The sequence below is a fragment of the Cervus canadensis genome, chromosome 12 (genome assembly GCF_019320065.1).
Source record: "Cervus canadensis isolate Bull #8, Minnesota chromosome 12, ASM1932006v1, whole genome shotgun sequence".
Classification (NCBI taxonomy): Eukaryota; Metazoa; Chordata; class Mammalia; order Artiodactyla; family Cervidae; genus Cervus; species Cervus canadensis.
Genome location: NC_057397.1, coordinates 22223891 through 22243780, shown reverse-complemented (window position 1 = coordinate 22243780; position 19890 = coordinate 22223891). Strand labels below are relative to the sequence as shown.

The 19890-nt window shown below is 46.3% G+C and overlaps 1 protein-coding gene across 4 annotated transcripts in view; it reads right to left on the bottom strand.

Annotated features, from left to right (window-relative positions):
- Nucleotides 1-19890, bottom strand: part of LYN (LYN proto-oncogene, Src family tyrosine kinase) — a 107650-nt gene that overhangs the window by 14805 nt on the left and 72955 nt on the right. For all 4 annotated transcript variants that reach the window (XM_043483581.1, XM_043483583.1, XM_043483582.1 and 1 more), the window contains exons 9-10: nt 15669-15851; nt 13267-13343 (exon numbers count right to left, since the gene is read on the bottom strand). In XM_043483581.1, the coding sequence (XP_043339516.1) occupies nt 13267-13343; nt 15669-15851 (260 nt within the window). The remainder of the gene's footprint in view (nt 1-13266; nt 13344-15668; nt 15852-19890) is intronic.

Sequence of the window (19890 nt, the reverse complement as noted above, 5' to 3'; positions counted from 1 at the left end):
GCCGGATGCCACTGAACTGTGCATTTAATAATGGATGAAATGGTAAACTTTAGGTTATGTGTATTTTATCACAGTTGAAACATAAAACGGGGAGCTTCCAGCTGTAGGAAAGCAGGAACAGAAGGTGGAAAGTCTGCTGGTTGCAGCAGAGTGGGCCACACCCACTGCCCACCACTGCACAGTGCATTCCGCAGCTTGTGGTGGCACCCTGGCCAGGGACGCCCATGCACAGCTGGGGGGACCAAGTCAAACTGGGCAGTGGTCAGGGCTCCTCCCATACCACTTCCTCCCCAGGCCACTCCTCAGTCTAACCTCAAATAGACCTGGCCGAGGTGTGAATACACAACTAGGGATCAGCAGGAAGTAGACCAACGATGCCTCAGAAGATAGTCAGACGGCTGTGACGATGGGTCAGAGACTTACAATGAGTCATCTTGGGTTTTATACAAAACAGGGGCAAGTTTCTTCTCAAAATCTCAACTTTTCCACTCTATGAAATGCGCTAAGAATAGCATCACCTGAGAGATGAGACAGATGAGACTGAAAAGGAGAATGCGAGACTACTCAACGCAAGATGGAGATTAACGATTCCCAACATTAATACATCCTACTGTAGAGCACATGGATCTCTGCTCAGTGCTATGTGGCAGCCTGGATGGGAGGGGAGTTTGGGGGAGAATGGATACACGTATATGTACGCCTGAGTCCCTTTGCTGTCTACTTGAAACTATCACAATATTGTTAATTGGCTATATCCCAGTATAAAATAAAAATTTAAAATGGTAAAAAAAAAAGATGAAATGGGATCATAGCAAATAGTAGTGATTTCCTTTATTTATTTATTTATTTGAAATAATATGATTTCCTTTTTTTAAAGCAACTTTTTTTACTGTGGGAAGATGTACATAACATAAAATTTACTATTTAAACCATAAAAAGAAGTTATTACTACTACTGTTAATAATCCCTGGAGAAGGGCATGGCAACCTACTCCAGTATTGTTGCCTGGAGAACTCCATGGACAGAGAAGCTTGGCAGGCTACTGTCTGCCAGGTAGGACGGGTCATAAAGAGTTGGATGCGACTGAGCACGCACTGTTAATAATAATAAGACCCACATCCAGATCTGGTCGTATTGGTGAATGGAGAGTAGGGCTGATCTCCAAGGGGCAGTGGGCAGAACGCTGTCCACAGGTGCCCGAGCGCAGCCTCGTGCACACTGCCTCCCCTGCTGAGCGGCTGCCACCACCCTTGGGAGGATCTGGAGCTGGACTCTGTCCACTGATGGGCTCCCTGATATCAGCTGCCTGAGGCTGAAAAGGGATGACCTGTCGATGATCACCTCCTCCCAGTCAGGTCAGGGACTCCCCACTCCATACCCCTAGGAAAGGGCAGTGAATAACCAACACTAAGATGGGAACTCTGCTTTGCTTACTGGCCCCTCTTCTGCATCAATTTCACCGCTGCTACTGTTATCAAGACGACCTACTGCAACCTGCGGCTAATGAACCGTGCTTATCACCTCGGAAGGAGAAGAAGGAAGCAAAACGTTCTCAACCTATCCTAAGGAAGAATGAGAGAAAAGCCACTGGTTCTTCTGCCCAAGCTTTTGCAGTAGAGAAGAGGTGCGATGGCTGCGTGAACGTTGCCTCTAAGGAGGAATGTGGCCTGACGGGGTTTGCCCCACACACCTCCAGCAGAGGGACAAGTCGCATGATGCAAATGTGCAAATCTGCTCAAAGAAAACAAAAACTGTCACGTGACTCGAAAATCTTCTTACTCTGATCTTATTATCTGGCAACTGGAGCATAAGGAAACAGGTGCAGTAAGTAAAGAAAAGTTTTGTTACTTGTATTAATGGAAAAGTGGAGATTCCCCAAATATTCATCTACATGAACATAAACCAAGGAATGGTAAGGAAATCACGATACAGTTACAGGAATAGAATATTATACTTTAATAGGTACATACATGTTGATGGAGAGTTAAAACTAAAAAAAGGTTTAGTTTATTTTTACTTATTTGGCTGTGTTGGGTCTTTGCTGCAACAAGTGGGATCTAGTTTCCTGATCAAAGATCAAACCTGGACCCCCTGCATTGGGAGCATGGGGCCCTAGCCATTGAACCACAAGGGAATTCCCTGGAGAGTTTTTAATAAAATGAAAAACTGTAATATTCAGTTCAATATATATGACACAGCACATATGGTACAAAGCTAATATCCAATCAAAAGAGCAATTAAAAGGGAGGGATAATGATGAACGAATAACAAAAAAAAAATTGGTTAAAAGCTTAAAGAAATAATTCCCAGAAAAATAAACTGCAAACAAAGAATAAATATAGGAAAAGATGCATGATTTCATCTATACTAAATAAACACAACTGACCATAAAGAAATAGTGCATGCCTGCTAAGTTGCTTCAGTCATGTCTGACTCTCTTGCAACCCTCTGGACTGTTGCCTGACAGGCTCCTCTGTCCATAGAATTCTCCAGGCAAGAATAACGGAGTGGGTAGCCATACCCTCCTCTAGGGGATCTTCCCAACCCAGGGATCAAACCCAGGTGTCCTGTGTTGTAGGCAGATTCTTTACCGTCTGAGCCACCAGGGAAGCATCATGCATTTAGGGTGTGCCCTAAACCAAGACTGAGGCCAGGAGAAGGGGGTGACAGATGATGAGATGGTTGGATAGCATCACTGACTCAATGGACATGAATCTGAGAAAACTCCAGGAGATAGCGAAGGATAGGGAAGCCTGGAATGCTACAGTCCATGGGGTTGCAAAGAGTCGGGCATGCCTTAGAAACTGAACAACAACTAAACCAACGAGCAGTGTTGTTATAAGAGAAGACACATGAAGAGACACGGAGAGGAGAAGGCCTGTGAAGAAACAGTGATGCTGCCGCAAGCCAGGGAATTCTAAGAACCACCAGGAGGCAGAAGAGGCAGGAGAATCCTCCACTAGAACCTATGCAGGGAGCACAGCCCCGCTGACACACTGATGTAGGATGTCTGGCTTCCAGAATTGTAAGAGGATAAAAATTCCTGATGGTTTAGCTACCCAGTTGGTGGTAACTGGTTATGTCAGCCCTAGGAAAGTACACAGTGCTCTCAATGAGATCACTCAGGAGGTGAATCTGGAGAAAGAGGAGGTCCGAGGACTGACTCTGGGGACCTTCCAGGGTTTAAATGCTGGGAGCCGAGGAGGAAACTGCCAGTGAAGTGGGAGGAAAACCAGAGAGCCGTGTCCCAGACGTCAAGTGAAGAGGAATGTCTGGGAGGAGAGAGAGATCAAGCATGCCGCTATGAGTCTGAGGAATGCCCTTGGACTTGTGTCGTGGGGTCACTGAGGATGACTTGTCCAGAGCTATTTGCTCGAGAGCTGGTGAGCTCGAGAAAGAGCCGGAGGGGAAGAATTGTGAAGAGAGAATATGGTCCTTCAAGGACCTTTGTCGTGATGGGGTGAAGTTAACTGGAGGTAGAGGCAGCTAGAGAGGGGGAGAGGGAGCGCTGTATCATAGTTCCTATGGGAACGGCACAGAAATGAAGGGAAAACAGCAGGGCAGAATTTCTAGGGAAATGTCTTGAAAGGAGGGCTTTCCAGGGGGCATGGTGGTAAAGAATCAGCCTGCAATGCCAGAGATGTGGGTTCAATTCCTGGGTTGGGAAAACCTTTTGGAGAAGGAAATAGCAACCCACTCCAGTATTCTTGCCTGGAGAATCCCATGGACAGAGGAACCTGGTGGGCTACAGTCCATGGATTCACAGAGTCAGACATGACTGAAGCGACTAAATGCACACAAACGTCTTGAAAGGAAGAGGGGACAGGACTTGGTGCCCAGCGCAGGTGGCCGTTAGTCAGGAAGGAGTGAGTGTGCTGGCTTCTCCTTCTCAGGGAGCGACAACAAGTGACCCACGAGAGTGGGAGGGGGAGGGGTGTGGGTCCGGGGACACGTGTGTGTGTGTGGGGTCCCTAGGCAGCGCGACTGCTGGTCTAGAAGCAGGAGAGCCAGTGCCTTCTGTCGGCAGTGGTCACGGCTGGCGTGTGCAAATGGGGGCCAAACAGGTGAAGGGCTGGGCTTGACCCAAGCGTAAGTGATAAAGGAGGGGGCAAGTGGTACACAGAAGCCAGGTCAGGAGAGAAAAGAGACATGGGGGGTGGTGCAGAGTGTGGGGATGGGGACAGGCAGGGGCATCCTGAATGGATGGGAGGTGTTGGAGGGGACCCACACTGTTGGAGCTGGAGGCCTGGAGCAGGAACCAGGCAGATGGGGGTGGGGGCTGATGGGCAGGAACAGGGGTCCCAGGGGCAGAGTCTCTGGTCATAACCATGGTGGGGCTCCGGCAGGTGAGAACAAAGTCCTGGGGGAGAGGAAGTCAGGAAACAGAAGGACTGAGTGTGAGGGTCTACATGCCTGGATGACCACCAACAATGGCTGGGGCTCTGGGGGATGGAGGGGGGGTGCCTGAGCAAGTGTTGTGCTGAGAGGCAGTGCCCAGGGATCCTGGGATGGACGGTGGGCTCGTGGATCTCAAAGCCTGGGGTCCAGAGAGGGGGCAACGGAAGGTGTGGAAACAGTGAAGATCAGCTAAAACACACGGCTGCCAACTTGAGTATAATATGATGGTTACCAACCAACGTGCAGGTGGTTCTCCAGCTCAGAGCAGCTCAGATAGTGATGTCATAGACACGAGGGTGTGTGTATGTGTGTGTGTGTGTGCGCGTGTGTGTGTGTATAACCAGGTAACAAGGGCTGGAAACCCCAGTTGCTAAGAAAAGCCTGACAGCCCCTTCACCCCTAAATTCCAGCCTTAAAGGAATCTGAATGGCACTAGAGAGGAAAAACTCGTCCATATAAAAGTGTTTTCCTGATTAAAAGCATCCGCCACTGGCTGCCATGTGCAATATTTCATTTATAGTTTCTCATCCCCCTGGCGTTCTTTACTCCACAGAGAATGGAAACAAGGCAGCTCTTTGTCTTTTCAGAAAGGTCTGGCTACTGCTCTTCCACTTCCTTCTTTTTCTCTCACTGTGATTTTGACCAATCATGTAAGCTGGGTACAAGGAAGTCAGCACGGTCAGAGGGAGGGGAGAAAGAAATGTACCGGGAACATGTTTCATGGGTAAATCCACCTGAAGAATGGCCCAGAAAACACCAGAAACATAAGCTCTTCTAATTAACCATTCAGAGCCATGCGAAGCAGGCTCTGTTGTTTTACACTGAACGTGGGCAGCCCCCCATCGGTCAGTGCAGTCATTCGACAAATATTTATTGAGTCCCTGTTGCATGCAAGGCACTGTGCTAAGTGTCTGTGACAGAGATAAGCCAAAACTGCCCAAATATTCACACTGCAGTACGTGCACTGAAAGAAATAGAAAAGAGAGAGTGGGTGGTCTCCAAGAGTGGGCTTGGGAGAGACACTGAGATAGGAGCCTGGTGTGCTGCAAACCTGAAGAAGGCTGGGGCTGTGTGCCCACAGGCCATCAGGAGTTTTTTGGCTTCCCTGGTGGCTCAGATGGTAAAGAATCTGCCTGCAATGCAGGAGACCTGAGTTTGACCTTGGGTCAGGAAGATCCCCAGGAGAAGGAAATGGCAACCCACTCTAGTATTCTTGCCAGGAGGGTTTGCTCAAGGATAAGCCCACTGCCACTAGCGTAGGGGGCCAGGCAAGACCTATGAGCCCACCATCTGGGGCTACATCCTTGGGCAGGGCTCTCGAGGCCTGAGGCTGGGGAAGGGGTCTCAGTGCACAGAGGGGGCAAGGCTGAAGGGTGGCACTCATGGCAGGGCACCATGTGGCCTTGGGCATCACCTCTCTGCTCTGGTGGCCCTGTGGTCACAGAGTTGTCCTTCTGGTCCTTGAGCAGGACCCCAGGCTGAAAGTGAAGCTGGGGAAAGTGCCTCCAGCTCCACCTTCACCTCAGAATGAATGCCAAGGACAACAAACTCCTCTTAAATTGGGGATGGAGTGACTTTTGGTGACTCAGTTTTAAGTCTTCTATTGGATTATATGAAGTCAGGGAGTGAGGTAACACAAGTGTCTTAAAACAGGTATTCCAGGGGTGGGGAAGGAAGGACTCATCTGTGAAAGGCTACGAAAGCATCTAAAGGTTTTGGGTAAAGGTCACTCATGTAAAGGTCACTTGAAGTCATTTTCTTCCATTTATTTTCCTGCATACAAAAAAGTCAATATGAACCTGCTTTTAAAGACAAGGACCACCATTCACCATTGCAACAAAAAGAATAAAATACTTCGGAGTATATCTACCTAAAGAAACAAAAGATCTATACATAGAAAACTATAAAACTGATGAAAGAAATCAAAACTGATTTGAAATCAGTTTTGAAAGAAATCAAAAACTGATGAAAGAAATCAAAGAGGACACAAATAGATGGAGAAATATACCGTGTTCATGTATTGGAAGAATCAATATTGTGAAAATGAGTATACCACCCAAAACAATCTATAGATTCAATGCAATCCCTATTAAGCTACCAACGGCATTCTTTACAGAACTAGAACAAATAATTTCACAATTTGTATGGAAATACAAAAAACCTCGAATAGCCAAAGCAATCTTGAGAAAGAAGAATGGAACTGGAGGAATCAACCTGCTTGACTTCAGGCTCTACTACAAAGCCACAGTCATCAAGACAGTATGGTACTGGCACCAAGACAGAAATATAGATCAATGGAACAAAATAGAAAGCCCAGAGATAAATCCACGTACCTACGGACACCTTATTTTTGACAAAGGATATACATATATACATTGTATATAAAAGAATATATAATGGAAAAAAGACAACCTCTTTAACAAGTGGTGCTGGGAAAACTGGTCAACCACTTGTAAAAGAATGAAACTAGAACACTTTCTAACACCATACACAAAAATAAACTCAAAATGGATTAAAGATCTAAATGTAACACCAGAAACTATAAAACTTCTAGAGGAGAACATAGGCAAAACACTCTCTGGCATAAATCACAGCAAGATCCTCTATGACCCACCTCCCAGAATATTGGAAATAAAAGCAAAAATAAATAAATGTGACCTAATGAAACTTAAAAGCTTTTGCCCAAGAAAGGAAACTATAAGCAAGGTGAAAAGACAGCCTTCAGAATGGGAGAAAATAATAGCAAATGAAGAAACAGACAAAGGATTAATCTCAAAAATATACAAGCAACTCCTGCAGCTCAATTCCAGAAAAAATAAATGACCCAATCAAAACATGGGCCAAAGATCTAAACAGACATTTCTCCAAAGAAGACATACAGATGGCTAACAAACACCTGAAAAGATGCTCAACATCACTCATTATCAGAGAAATGCAAATCAAAACCTCAATGAAAGTACCATTACACACCAGTCAGAATGGCTGTTATCCAAAAGTCTACAAGCAATAAATGCTGGAGAGGATGTGGAGAAAAGGGAACCCTCTTACACTGTTGGTGGGAGTGCAAACTAATACAGCCACTATGGAGAACAGTGTGGAGATTCCTTAAAAAACTGGAAATAGAACTGCCATATGACCCAGCAATCCCACTTCTGGGCATACACACTGAGGAAACCAGATCTTAAAGAGACACGTGCACCCCAATGTTCATCGCAGCACTGTTTATAATAGCCAGGACATGGAAGCAACCTAGATGCCCATCAGCAGATGAATAGATAAGGAAGCTGTGGTACATATACACTATGGAATATTACTCAGCCATTAAAAAGAATTCATTTGAATCAGTTCTAATGATATGGATGAAACTGGAGCCCATTATACAGAGTGAAGTAAGCCAGAAAGATAAAGACCAATACAGTATACTAACGCATATATATGGCATTTAGAAAGATGGTAACGATAACCCTATATGCAAAACAGAAAAAGAGACACAGATGTATAGAACAGACTTTTAAACTGTGGGAGAAGGCGAGGGTGGAATGTTCTGAGAGAACAGCATTGAAACAAGCATACTATCAAGGGTGAAACAGATCACCAGCCCAGGTTGGATGCATGAGACAAGTGCTCAGGGCTGGTGCACTGGGAAGACCCAGAGGGATGGGATGGAGAGGGAGGCGGGAGGGGGGATCAGGATGGGGAACACATGTAAATCCATGGCTGATTCATGTCAATGTATGACAAAAACCACTACAATACTGTAAAGTAATTACCCTCCAACTAATAAAAATAAATGGGAAAAAAAATAAAAAATAAAAAACTATTGATGGATTGACTAAGAAAAAAAATTAAAAAAATAAAGACAAGGACCAAACGATTCTATTCAAGAAATACCAGGTACAGTTGTTTGGAGAGCATGACTGAGACAGGCCAGGTGGGGAGTGGGGTGGGGACAGGGAGGAGGAGCAGTCAGGTCTAGGGAGGAGGCTCCGGAGGCAAAGGAAGGGATTCCAGGAATCAGGGACAGAGGAGGAGACCCTGGAACAGGGAAGGGGATGAGGCCCCAGCTCAGCTTCCACTGAAATCATCACTGGAAACCATCCAGCTCAGTAACCTGGGGGCTTCCTTGTTGCTGGTGGCACTCGTCCAGATGATTTTGTGGAATTGACCATCTCTGCAAACTGGCAGTTCCAACTCAGAGTTATTACAAGGGATCCCCTATCTATACCCTGTTTTCTTGATCAGTAGATACTTCAATGAGGGCAGACTCAGACACTCTAATGTTAGGTAAAACAGGCTGAGAATCACATGATTGTAGACTGAGGTATCTGACTTGCCTTGGGCCCCGATTTCCAACTTAAATGTGGCTTACCCTTTAACACGAGAAGGCAAAATGTATCTTGAGCACAATCATTATGTGACACAAAGACCTGCATCTTGGAGATAGAGATTCTTTGGGGAAAAAAAGAGCCACTAAAGATATTATTAATTCTGATAATCAAAATCTATAAAAGGGGGAAATACATATTAGCAAAATGTCTGGTGCAGATGACCACAGGGCAACTCTGATCATGAAATTACAGTGGGGTGCAGAGGAAAGGACCAGTTATCTAGAGTCAGAGGAGCCATGATGGAGCACAGCAGTTCTACCACCAGCTGTAACCTTGGATAAGTCCAAGGTCACCCCTCCATCTGTAAAATGTATTAGACAACAATATAAATGCTTTCAAGGTGGTTGGGCTCAGATTAAATGATGGAGGTAGAAGTGTTTTATCATCTAGGAAGAGTTAAAGAAATGCTACTTGCTGCCATGATTATAACAACAACTTTGATTTTCCCATCTTTACTGCAGTTTTGTTGTTGTTCAGTCGCTAAGTAATGTCTTACTTTTTGTGACCCCATGGACTGTAGCATGCCACAACTTTGTTATGGCAAAGGGGCTTGTGTAACTCAATGAAGCTATGAGCCATACCATTCAGGGTCACCCAAGATGGATGGTTCATAGTGAAGAGCTCTGACAAAACGTGGTCCACTGGAGGAGGAAATGGCAACTCACTCCAATATTCCTGCCTGGAAAATGCCACGGACAGTACTGCAGCTGTACTCACACATGACTTTGGTACTTTTTGTTCCCCCAAAGCTCCAGAAATGCCTTGATTCCCCTGAATTACAAGATGATTTATCTGACCTCCATATTGCAACTGTGAAGTCCCCACTTCCTTTCCTTCTCTGTTTGATGAGTCTACAAACCCATTTCCATCTCTGCTGAAGGAAATTCCCAGATTTCACCCACTCCTCTTTCCAAGTTCATTTTTGTCTCTTACATGAGGCAAGGGCTGGAAAGCAGTTGGACAGTCTCTCTGCTTTGAAAGTATCAAACTTCCTTTGCAAAGGGGTCATTTTTCTACTTCAGCACAAGATAGTTTTAATACAAGAAACGTACTGGATATGGCTGACTCAGTTGGGATTTCTTAATCTCCACTAAGTGGAGAGGAAGACGGGTGGCCTGAGGTGGGCTGGTCGATGACACTGGGGCTCCGAGGAACTTTTCAGAGCTCATCCTGAGACAGGAAGTGATGAAATCAGCTCTCACAACTCACTTCCTATCTTGATGGGCCCTGAGGGAGCTTGCGGAGGGGAGAGGAGCATGGGGAAGTAGCTGGTGGGGAGCGGGAAGAATTGCTGAAAGGAGAGTCTGGGAAAAGTCCCAGCACTGCCCCTCACATGCCCCACCCCCACCCCCATTTCCTTATTCTTCTGGGGATGGGAATCAGTCAACTGGTTTATTTCTGCTCTCAGTCTCCCATTGCAAAAACTACTGAATTTAACCATAGCCTCTTGTGAACACTCAGTTTCCCAGATCTCTGATGCTACTGACAGTGCAGATGGAAGAAAGAAAGTATAAAAGTATTTTATAGGATACTGATTGTTGAGTTCAAATACCACTCAGATCCACCAATTCTTCTGCTTTACCCCATTTCCACTTTCAATAGTCAAGTGGAGGTAAGGGGTAAGAAGATTGGTTTATTAGGAAACTGGGTGTCCTGTGTCACCTTATTGATCATTGTTTAGTCGCTGAGTCATGTCTGACTTTTGAGACCCCATCAGACTCTTCTGTCCATGGGATTTCCCAGGCAAGAATACTGGAGTGGGTTGCCATTTCCTTCTCCAGGGGATCTTCCCGACCCAGGGATCAAACAAGTTATTCACTATGGGAAAGCGACAATGTTCATTACTGGCACATGATGGAGGGGAGAAGGAGAAACAATTCAGAGATGACTTTTTTTGTACAGAGATGGTTTCAGAAAGGCCCATGAAGATGGAGGAGTGTGGGGAGTGCCAGTCATAAAGGGAACTGACTATCACAGAGGGATGGGGTGGCCGGCATGGTTGACAGCGATCGGATGTGTGCGGTGTAGGATTTCAAACCGAAACTGAGGCATACATGCCCCACCCTCACTGCCAAGGTGCAGGTCCCTCCAATATTATAATAAGAAAAGCCACAAGCAGATGAAATGGATGACAATTAATAACAGACAACAGGAGATCTCAGTAGCTCCCCCTAGAGGGGAGGGCTGGGGGAGAGTTGAGGCGAGGTTTGCCCTATGAACAAAGATGATCTTAAGGAGATGGAATTCAGTTCTAAGGACCTTGAGCTTTGAGCTGACCCCACCTGCTAGGGGCTCCCTGGTGCTGCTGACCCTCCACAGACACTCAATTCTCCTGCTCTTAAACTAGACGTGGTACCCAGCGGTCACTGCTGGGAGAGCCAGCCTGAGACGGATGAACAAGAGCATCATTCTGTGAGCTGGATGCAGTATGCTGGCTTGGACGGTGACCAGGGGTGGGCACCTCGACTGCTCCCTGGCCCCTCCTGGAACCCACAATCTGAAAGTTAAAGATTAGAGATGGAGGCCTTGACTTGAACCTTAAGAACTATATCAAGATAAGGTTTTATAAGATAAGCTATACAAAACCAGATACAAAGTACCCTTGTGACAAGATAAGTCCTACCCAGACATAGCACACAACCTGATGTGCTAATTTCCACCCTACAGAATGGCAAGCACGAATGAGACCCCGAGAACCTAGACAGGGATGACCATCCAGGCCTCCAGGCCACGTGACCTCCTCTTCCACAGCCCCCTTCCCCTTCTGAGAAGCAGGTGCACAAGCCCTTACGACACCCCTCAACATTCGCATCCAGTGGGGACTCCTTGGCAGGGCTCCCCCGCCTCGTATAATGGTGCCGAGAGTGACACGGGCTCGTGAGCCTCTGCCTTCTCGGTCTCCTGACTCCTGTCCATGCGGGGTCCAGAGCTGAGCCCAAGTCATCTCTCTTCTCACTGCCCAGCAATGGTTTTCAAAGCGTGGGCCTGGGGACTCCCCTGGAGGTCCAGTGGTTACGACTGTGCCTTCCGATGCAGGGGGTGCAGGTTCAATCCCTGGTCGGGGAGCTAAGACCCCACATGCCTCTCGGCCAAAAAATCCAAAACATAAAACAAGCAATGTTGTAATGAAGTCAATCAAGACTTTAAAAATGATCCACATCAAAAAATCTTAAAACAAAACAAAAATATTGGCCTAGAGCCTGGGGGTCCCACAGAGCCTCACGGGGCAGCTTAGAGAGTTTGAGAAAAGGGTTCAAAAGTCAGGGCTGCCTTCTCAGCCCCCACGACAACAATCATGCTTCTTTCCACCCTAGATATTGGAGTTGTAGATGCCGTTTGAATTGCCTACTGGGATAAGGGACCTGTTAAGAGCCCCAGCTGTGCGGACGAGGTGAGGGTAAGCAGGACGACTTCTTCCCTCGCCTTTACTGCAGGGAGGGGGAGTCACCCCCAGGGTCTCTTCAGTGTCTCCCCGCTGGCTCCGAAGCACCCTGTCCGCGCCAGCTCATTTGACTCTACCCTCAACACCTCTCCTTGGAGCAGGAATGACCATACCCCTTAAACAGGTGAAGACACTAATCCAAAGAGGAAAAGGCCCCCTGACAGTGGCCACTGAGTGTCCAAGCACTGGCACCAGCTCAGTCCAGGATGCTGGGCTCTGACTCTGCCCCCTGACACTCTGCTGCACGGCATGTGCTGTGGGCCTTTGCTACTCAAAGTGTTTTATGTGAGGACTAACTTGTTCCTCTGGTCTCATCTTCTCAGAAAGTGAAAAAAAGAAGGTGCTAGTCATTCAGTCATGTCCGACTCTTTGTGACCCCATGGGCTCTAGACCTCCAGGCTCCTCTGTCCATGGGATTCTCTAGGCAAGAATACTGGAGTGGACTGCCATTCCCTTCTCCAGGGGATCTTCTTGACCCAGGGATTGAACCCCATCTCTTGCAAGACAGGCAGATTCTCTACCACTGAGCCACCTAGGCAGCCCGAGGTTAGTACTAGAAGTGTTAAAAATGAACATTTCTCAGAATCCTAAAGACACATCCAGCAAGAAGGAGTGAAAGAGGGGTAGAGAGGGAAGGAAAATAGTTCTTCTGTTTCCCAGAACACTGAGGCATCAGAACTTAGTAACTTAAACACTACATATACATCACTGAGAAGGTACCATGCTTATACCGCATGGAGTTTATCTCCAGAATGCACGAAACTGATCAGCTCAGTGGTGCTGTTTCTATCTTTCATGCAGAAATGAACGCAAGTATAAAGAGGTGGACTGGGTCAGACGCAAGAGCACCCATGTCAACACTCAACACGTGCACACACGTTCCAAGAGGAACACCCATCGCCACCTCCAAGGACCTGTCCTTCGAAGGTCTACTAGGAAACACAACCCTAATGCCTTCCCCCTAGAAGTGCAGTTCCAACCCGAGTCTGAAGCAGGGGGACATTTACAGCACTTTACAGCTGCTTTTTCATACATCACCTGAGCAGAGAAGTCAATCAGCTTCGGAAGCAGCACCTTGCCCCCCTCATCGCTCTTCAGGAAATCCAGCAAACTGCCTGTTGATGAAGGAAGAGTGAATCAGTGCAGTTCAAACATACACACACACACAAAGAAATCCAAACAAAATTCAAATGACCATTCCTACTGGCAGGGCAGGGAGGAGGGACCAGGTGAAATGACTGCTTTACCATTCTGTGTGGTCACAGTGCCTTTTCCTGACGTTGGTCAAACCCAGTCCCCTCTGACCTATCCCCTTTGACCTGTTGTGAGATGTACACGAGCTCCAGGTAAGAAAGGGTGACAGTGGATGCTCCTTTTCTTGCTACAGAGCATTTGTACCTGCCACTATGGCATGCGTCTTGCCTGCAGGGCCTCTCTCAGACAGAAACCAGCCTGTCCTCCCAGCTGGGCTCCTCATGCCCACAGCAGGCCCTCACTGGCCTACTCCCATCCATGCCGAGCACATCTCTCAGGCACCACCCAGGTGCCCAGTGAGGATGTGATGAACCAACTGTGCTTTGGAGGAAAGTGAGATCTCACTTAAAAGGGAGCAAGTGTGCACACCAGCATTGTCTCCAGCATCCCCGGACTTCATCTCTAAAACATGCCCTGCTCCTTCTTCTAGAACTTGTAGCACCAACTTGAGGGTGACCTTGGGTAAGTTCTGTACCTCGTCTGAGCCCCTGTCAAGTGGGCAGTTCCCAGGAATTCTACCACAGTCCATGGGAGGAGGGGTTTAAAGCACGTGCCAGGGTGATGGCAGGTAGTAAGCGCTCAATGCATCCATAACACAGAAGGTGGTGCTCAGCCTAGATTGCTGGGAAGATGAGTGTGGTCCTCAGGGAAGACACCAAGTGCCATCTGGCATACAGTAACTGCTCAATACCAGGTGGGCACTGCTACCGTTTACATTTATGGTTAAGAACACTATTGGTTAATCAACCCCACAAGTATCTATGAACTCCTGCTTAAGCATCTGATCCTGAGCCTGGTTCCTGAATGGCAGCAACCTAATAGGTAATAGGGCGTTTCCAAAATGTATTGATCTATTTATATTTATTTTCTTGGCTGTGCTGTACAGGCTGCTCTCTAGTTGCGGTAAACAGGTTTCTTCTGGCAGTGGCTGCTCTTGTGAAACATGGGCTCTAGGTGCATGGGCTTCAGTAGTTGTGGCTCCTGGACTCCAGAGCACAGGCTCAGTATCTATGGCACATGGGCTGAGTTGCTCCGTGGAATGTGGGATCTTTCAGGATCAGGGATCAAACCCGTGTCTCATGCACTGGCAGGAGAATTCTTTACCACTGAACCACCAGGGAAGCCTTGATAGGGCTTAAAAAAATATTCTTTTTTAGAAGGACTCCAGGGGCTATAATATTCTGAAATATTAACCTGTATTAAATAAGAAAATGCAATATGCAATATTCATCTTTCTAACCTATTCAGTTATGGCATCACACTATAATCTCCATTCTCAGGAGGTCACTGTTAGTTCTGGATGATGGCTTAGGTATCATCTTTGTTCCTTCTGAAGATTCTCTAGAAATCATGGGCAGTTTAATTAGCATTTCTCCTGAGCTGGAGGAAGAAGGATGATGACTTAAGATCCTTGATCTGAAGGGGACAGCAGTGGGAGAAAAGATGGCTGCTTGAAACCTCTTCTTCAGGGACTCTGTGATGGCATAGGAACTTGACTTTGAAAAGTTTTTCAAATATTTATGTTTTAAAGTGTCATTCTGAACATTTAGATAATGCTAAAAAGGACGAGGAACTGGTTTTCAATTTTGAGAACTCACAATTGGAACCCAAAACAATAATACTCTTATTTGATGTCTGTATTTACTTATTTGACAAGTATGTCCGGGGGGCCGTCTAGGTTTGGGGTCCCATTCTTGAGGCCAGCAGGTACACGGAGATAAGTGCACAGAACTGGGAAGACAACATGTTCATTTCATAACAGATGACTTCCAGTAAGGTGGCTTACGAAAGGGCTTCGTTTTCCTGTGTTTTCTGATGTTTTTGTAGCAAACAGTTGTGCCCGACTCTTTGTTGACCCCATGGATTCTAGCCCGCCAGGCTCCTCTGTCCATGGGATTCTCCAGGCAAGAATACTGGAGTGGGTTGCCATCTCCTCCTCCAGTGGATCTTCCCGACCCAGGGATCAAACTGACATCTCTTATGTCTCCTGTATTGACGGGTGGGTTCTTTACCACTAGTGCCACCTGGGAAGCCCTTGTAGTGAGCCTGCTGTTGATAATCTGAATTATCTGAGGAGTCTCTGAATGTCTAGATGTTCTTCTTTCTGAGGGCTGGGCCGTCACACACCCGGGTGTCCTTTCTGAGGGCTGGGCGGTCACAAGCCCGGGTGGGGGGCGGGCACTCACCCTTGGCCATGTACTCAGTGATGATGAAGATGGGCTCCTCTTTGGTGACCACGGCATACAGCCTCACCAGCTTGTCGTGCTGCAGGGTCTTCATGAGGTTGGCCTCCTCCAGGAACGCCTGCACGGACATTGTGCCTGGCTTCAGTGTTTTGACGGCCACTTTGGTGCTGTTGTTATAGTAACCTAGGGAGGGAAAAGAAGGGAGGTTGTGATTTGTCAAAAACTTCATGCAGACTTAGAAGAATATTTAGCTATAGACAGAAAAAACTTCTATAAACTCTAAAAAAAAAAAAAAAAACTTCTATAAACTCTATAGTGTTAACATTATCTAAAACCTTTAGGGACTTCCCTGGTGGTCCAGTGGCTAAGATGCTGAGCTCCCAATGCAGGGGACCCAGGTCTGATCCCTGGTCAGGGAACTAGATCCCACATGACACAACTAAGAGTTGGCAAGCCTTAACTAAAGATCTCACATGCTGCAACTAAAAAAATCACACATGCTACAATGAAGACCTGGTGCAGACAAATAAATGCTTTAAAAGTAATAATAAGAAGAAAAATAAAACCTATATATGTAACATTAGGGGGCTTCCCTGGTAGCAGCTCAGCTGGTAAAGAATCCGCCTGCAATGCAGGAGACCCCGGTTTTACTCCTGGGTTGGGAAGTTCCCCTGGAGAAGGAATAGGCTACCCACTTGAGTATTCTTGGGCTTCCCTGGTGGCTCAGATGGCAAAGAATCAGCCTGCAATGCCAGAGATCTGGGTTCAATCCCTGGTTTGGGAAGATCCCCTGGAGAAGGAAAAGGCAACCCACTCCAGTATTCTTGCCTGGAGAATCCCATGGACAGAGGAGCCTAGTGGGCTACATATAGTCCATGGGGTCGCAAAGAGTCAGAAATGAAATTGATCGCAAAATGACTGAGCAACCAAGCATAGCACAGCACGTAACATTCTGAGTAAAGGGTGTGTGAGAATTCTCTGTATTATCTTTACCAAAAAACTTAAAATTATTCTGAAATCAAAAGGTTTTTATAAAACAATGGTAAAACAAAACTCCATATGCACTGTACCATTTTGTCTAATGAATTTGATTTTCTCTAATTCATTAGATTTTTTCAAATTAATAAGATGCTTTTAATTGCAAGACAAAAAACCCCATACACCATAAGTCTATGAGATACTCTTACGCAACACACACACACACACACACACACACACACACACACACACACACACAGTCTGACAACTGTCTGGAAGAGAATACACCAGAATACACCGAGTACTGGCTTAATTATGAGTGATTTAAATTTTGCTCACCATACCTTTAACTCTTTAACTTTACTACAATGAATATGCATTATTTTTATAATCAGAAAGAAAAGCTTTGCCCTTGAAAAAACCTTACTAACTCTAAAGTACAAAGAATACACAGGAGTCAAGTAAGTATTTCTCATAGTTTTCAAAGAGAACTGGACACAGTGATTCTATGCAAAGCAAGGGCCCTGGGTTGAGCCACCTGGAAACGCCTGCCCGCCCCACGCCGTCTCACCCAGGAGACACAGCAGGAGTGCAGACAGCCCAGCAAGGAAGATGCCCGTCTGGCTCGGTTAACCACAGCATTTCCCATGCTATCTCAACCTCAGAACACATCTTCATGTACCTTTTATCTCCCAGAACACACTTCGGGAAACACCGCCTCCTTAATATAGTTCCCCCAAGGCACTGATTTTCTGGGACCTGCCTCCATGATGTGGTTACTTTTTCTTTCTTTAACATTATTTTTGATGTGGACCATTTTTTAAGTCTTTATTGAATTTGTTACAATATTGTTTCTGTCTTCTGTTTTGGTTTTTTGGCCGTGAGGCATGTGGCATCTTAGCTCTCCAACCAGGGATTGAACCTGTACCTGCTCCACTGGAAGGTGAAGTCTTGACCATTGGACTGCCAGGGAAGTTCCCAACAATGTGCTTACTTTGGAGCTTGATTTTCTCCTGGAAAAGCCTTTTCTCGGTGGTTTGGAAAGCAGAAATAGAGGTAATCACACGCAGCTTTTCTTTCTGCTTTCATAGTTCTCTTGGAAGGACAGGAAAAGGTGAGGGTGGAGTGGCAGATGGTGACCACGAGTCACCCTCAAGGTCACCTCTACCTAGTGTGTGACCCCCTAACAGCCCCAGGCCCAAGAGAGACACACATCTCAGGAACGGTGATGTGAAAACATCCAGTCCCTTTTCAGGTCACACGATTATCAGTACACACACAGCTTACGCTCAGTGAAAACCAATGACGGTGGTCTCCAGAGGACTTCCCTGGTGTGGTTAAGAATCCACCTGCCAATGCAGGGGACAGGGGTTCGATCTCTGGTCTCGGAAGATTCCACATGTTGTGGAGCAACTAAACCACATGCCACAAGTACTGAGCCTGTGCTCTAGAGCCCTCATGCTTCAACAAGAGTAGCCCCCTCCCTGCAACGAGAGAAAGCACATGTGCAGCAACGAAGACCTAAAGCAGCCAAAAAAAAAAAAAAAAAAAAACCTCCAAGAGAAAGAAACCACCACCCAGCAAGACAAAAATAACAAAAGTCTGACAATCTTGAGTGCTGGTAGTGCTAGCCCCCGGCAGGACAGCTGGGACAATTCCTGCGGGTCCTTTCTGGGCTCTGTTCTGAGCATCGCTCCAACTGAGTTGTAAAGCTTCAACAGCATACTCAAGGGCCCTGGAAGGATGCTGACAGAGCAGGCTCCTTTCTAGTGCAATTTTACTGAGTGACTACCCACCTGACCACAAACCCGTGTACATTGGTGGGGAGGGTGTAACCCAGAACAGCGCTTTAGAAACAAAGACTGCAGCATTTATTGGAGCTGAGGGCTTCCCAGGTGGCTCAAGTGGTCAAGAATTCCATCCCTGGGTCGGGAGGTCCCCTGGAGGAGGAAATGGCAACCTACTCCAGTAATTTTGCCTGGGAAAGCCCATGGACAGAGGAGCCTGGCGGGCTATAGTCTGTGGGGTCTCAAAGAGTCGAACATGACTGAGGGGCTGAGCACTGGAACTAAAGATTCATACACCTGTGATCCAGTAAATCCACCCTGGTCATCTAGAGAAACTCATGTACCCTGGTACCAAGCAGCCCAAAAACGTTCACAGTGGCCTTGTTCCTAATAGCCAGAACATGGGAGTAACTCCAATGCCATTGATAAATAGTAGGGTTTCTTTTATATAAAGTTTAAAACCGGGCAAAAGTAAACTACTCTGGGTGCACACAGCCCCATACACAAAAGCAGCAGAACTACAAAGAAAAGTCAGGAAATGATCAGAAAAGCCAGAATAGCAGCTGCCTTCGGGGGGACTGGTGGGGTTGTGGTCGGGAAAGGGTGAATGGGGGCTTCGGGTGTGATTCAGTGGTCACCACACAGGTTTTCATGTTGTCAGTAGCTGTGAAAGCAAACGTTTGTGTGGTAGGCACTTTTCCGTCTGCTTGTTAAACTGCATGTTACAGCAACAGAAGAGAAAGAAGCAGGGCGAGCAAAAGCCGAGGGACTCACTGAGACTCTTCACAGAACATGAAGTTATGGGTCATGGATGAAGAAAAAAACAAATGCTCTCCAAGCGTAGGGGAAAAAAATCACCAGGAAATACTGCAGCTGCGAAAGATATTAAAAATGCTGATAAGGAGTTTGAAAAGAGCAGCGATTAAAACAGCTGTGTCAAAAAAAAAAAAAACAAACCAGCTGTGTCAAACCCAACTCTAGGAGGACAGCAGCTTCCACTCATGGCTGCTTAGGGCTGTGAGATTTGCACGACAGGGCAGGTTTCCGTCTACACCAAAGGCGTGAGTTTTACTCGGCGCTCACCATCAAATCGTACTTTACCAATATACTGCCCAGTAATGGCAGGTTCACACGGGTCACAGAGATGTGGCATGACAGATGGAAACACCCACACGTGCTACTATGTATAAAACAGATGAACAACAAGGACATACAGGGAACTCTACTCAACATTTTGTAATGACCTGTAAGGGAAAAGAATCTGAAAAAAGACTCATATATAACTGAATCGCTTTGCTATACAGCTGAAACCACCTCAACACTGTAGGTCAACTGCACTTGAATAAAAAACAAATTTGTAATAATAAATAAATAAAAGGAAGCGGCAAAAAAAATTTTTTTTTCATCTTTTGAAGGAAGTAAATAATTTCTTGCAGGTGCCGCTCTGCCATAGGTAA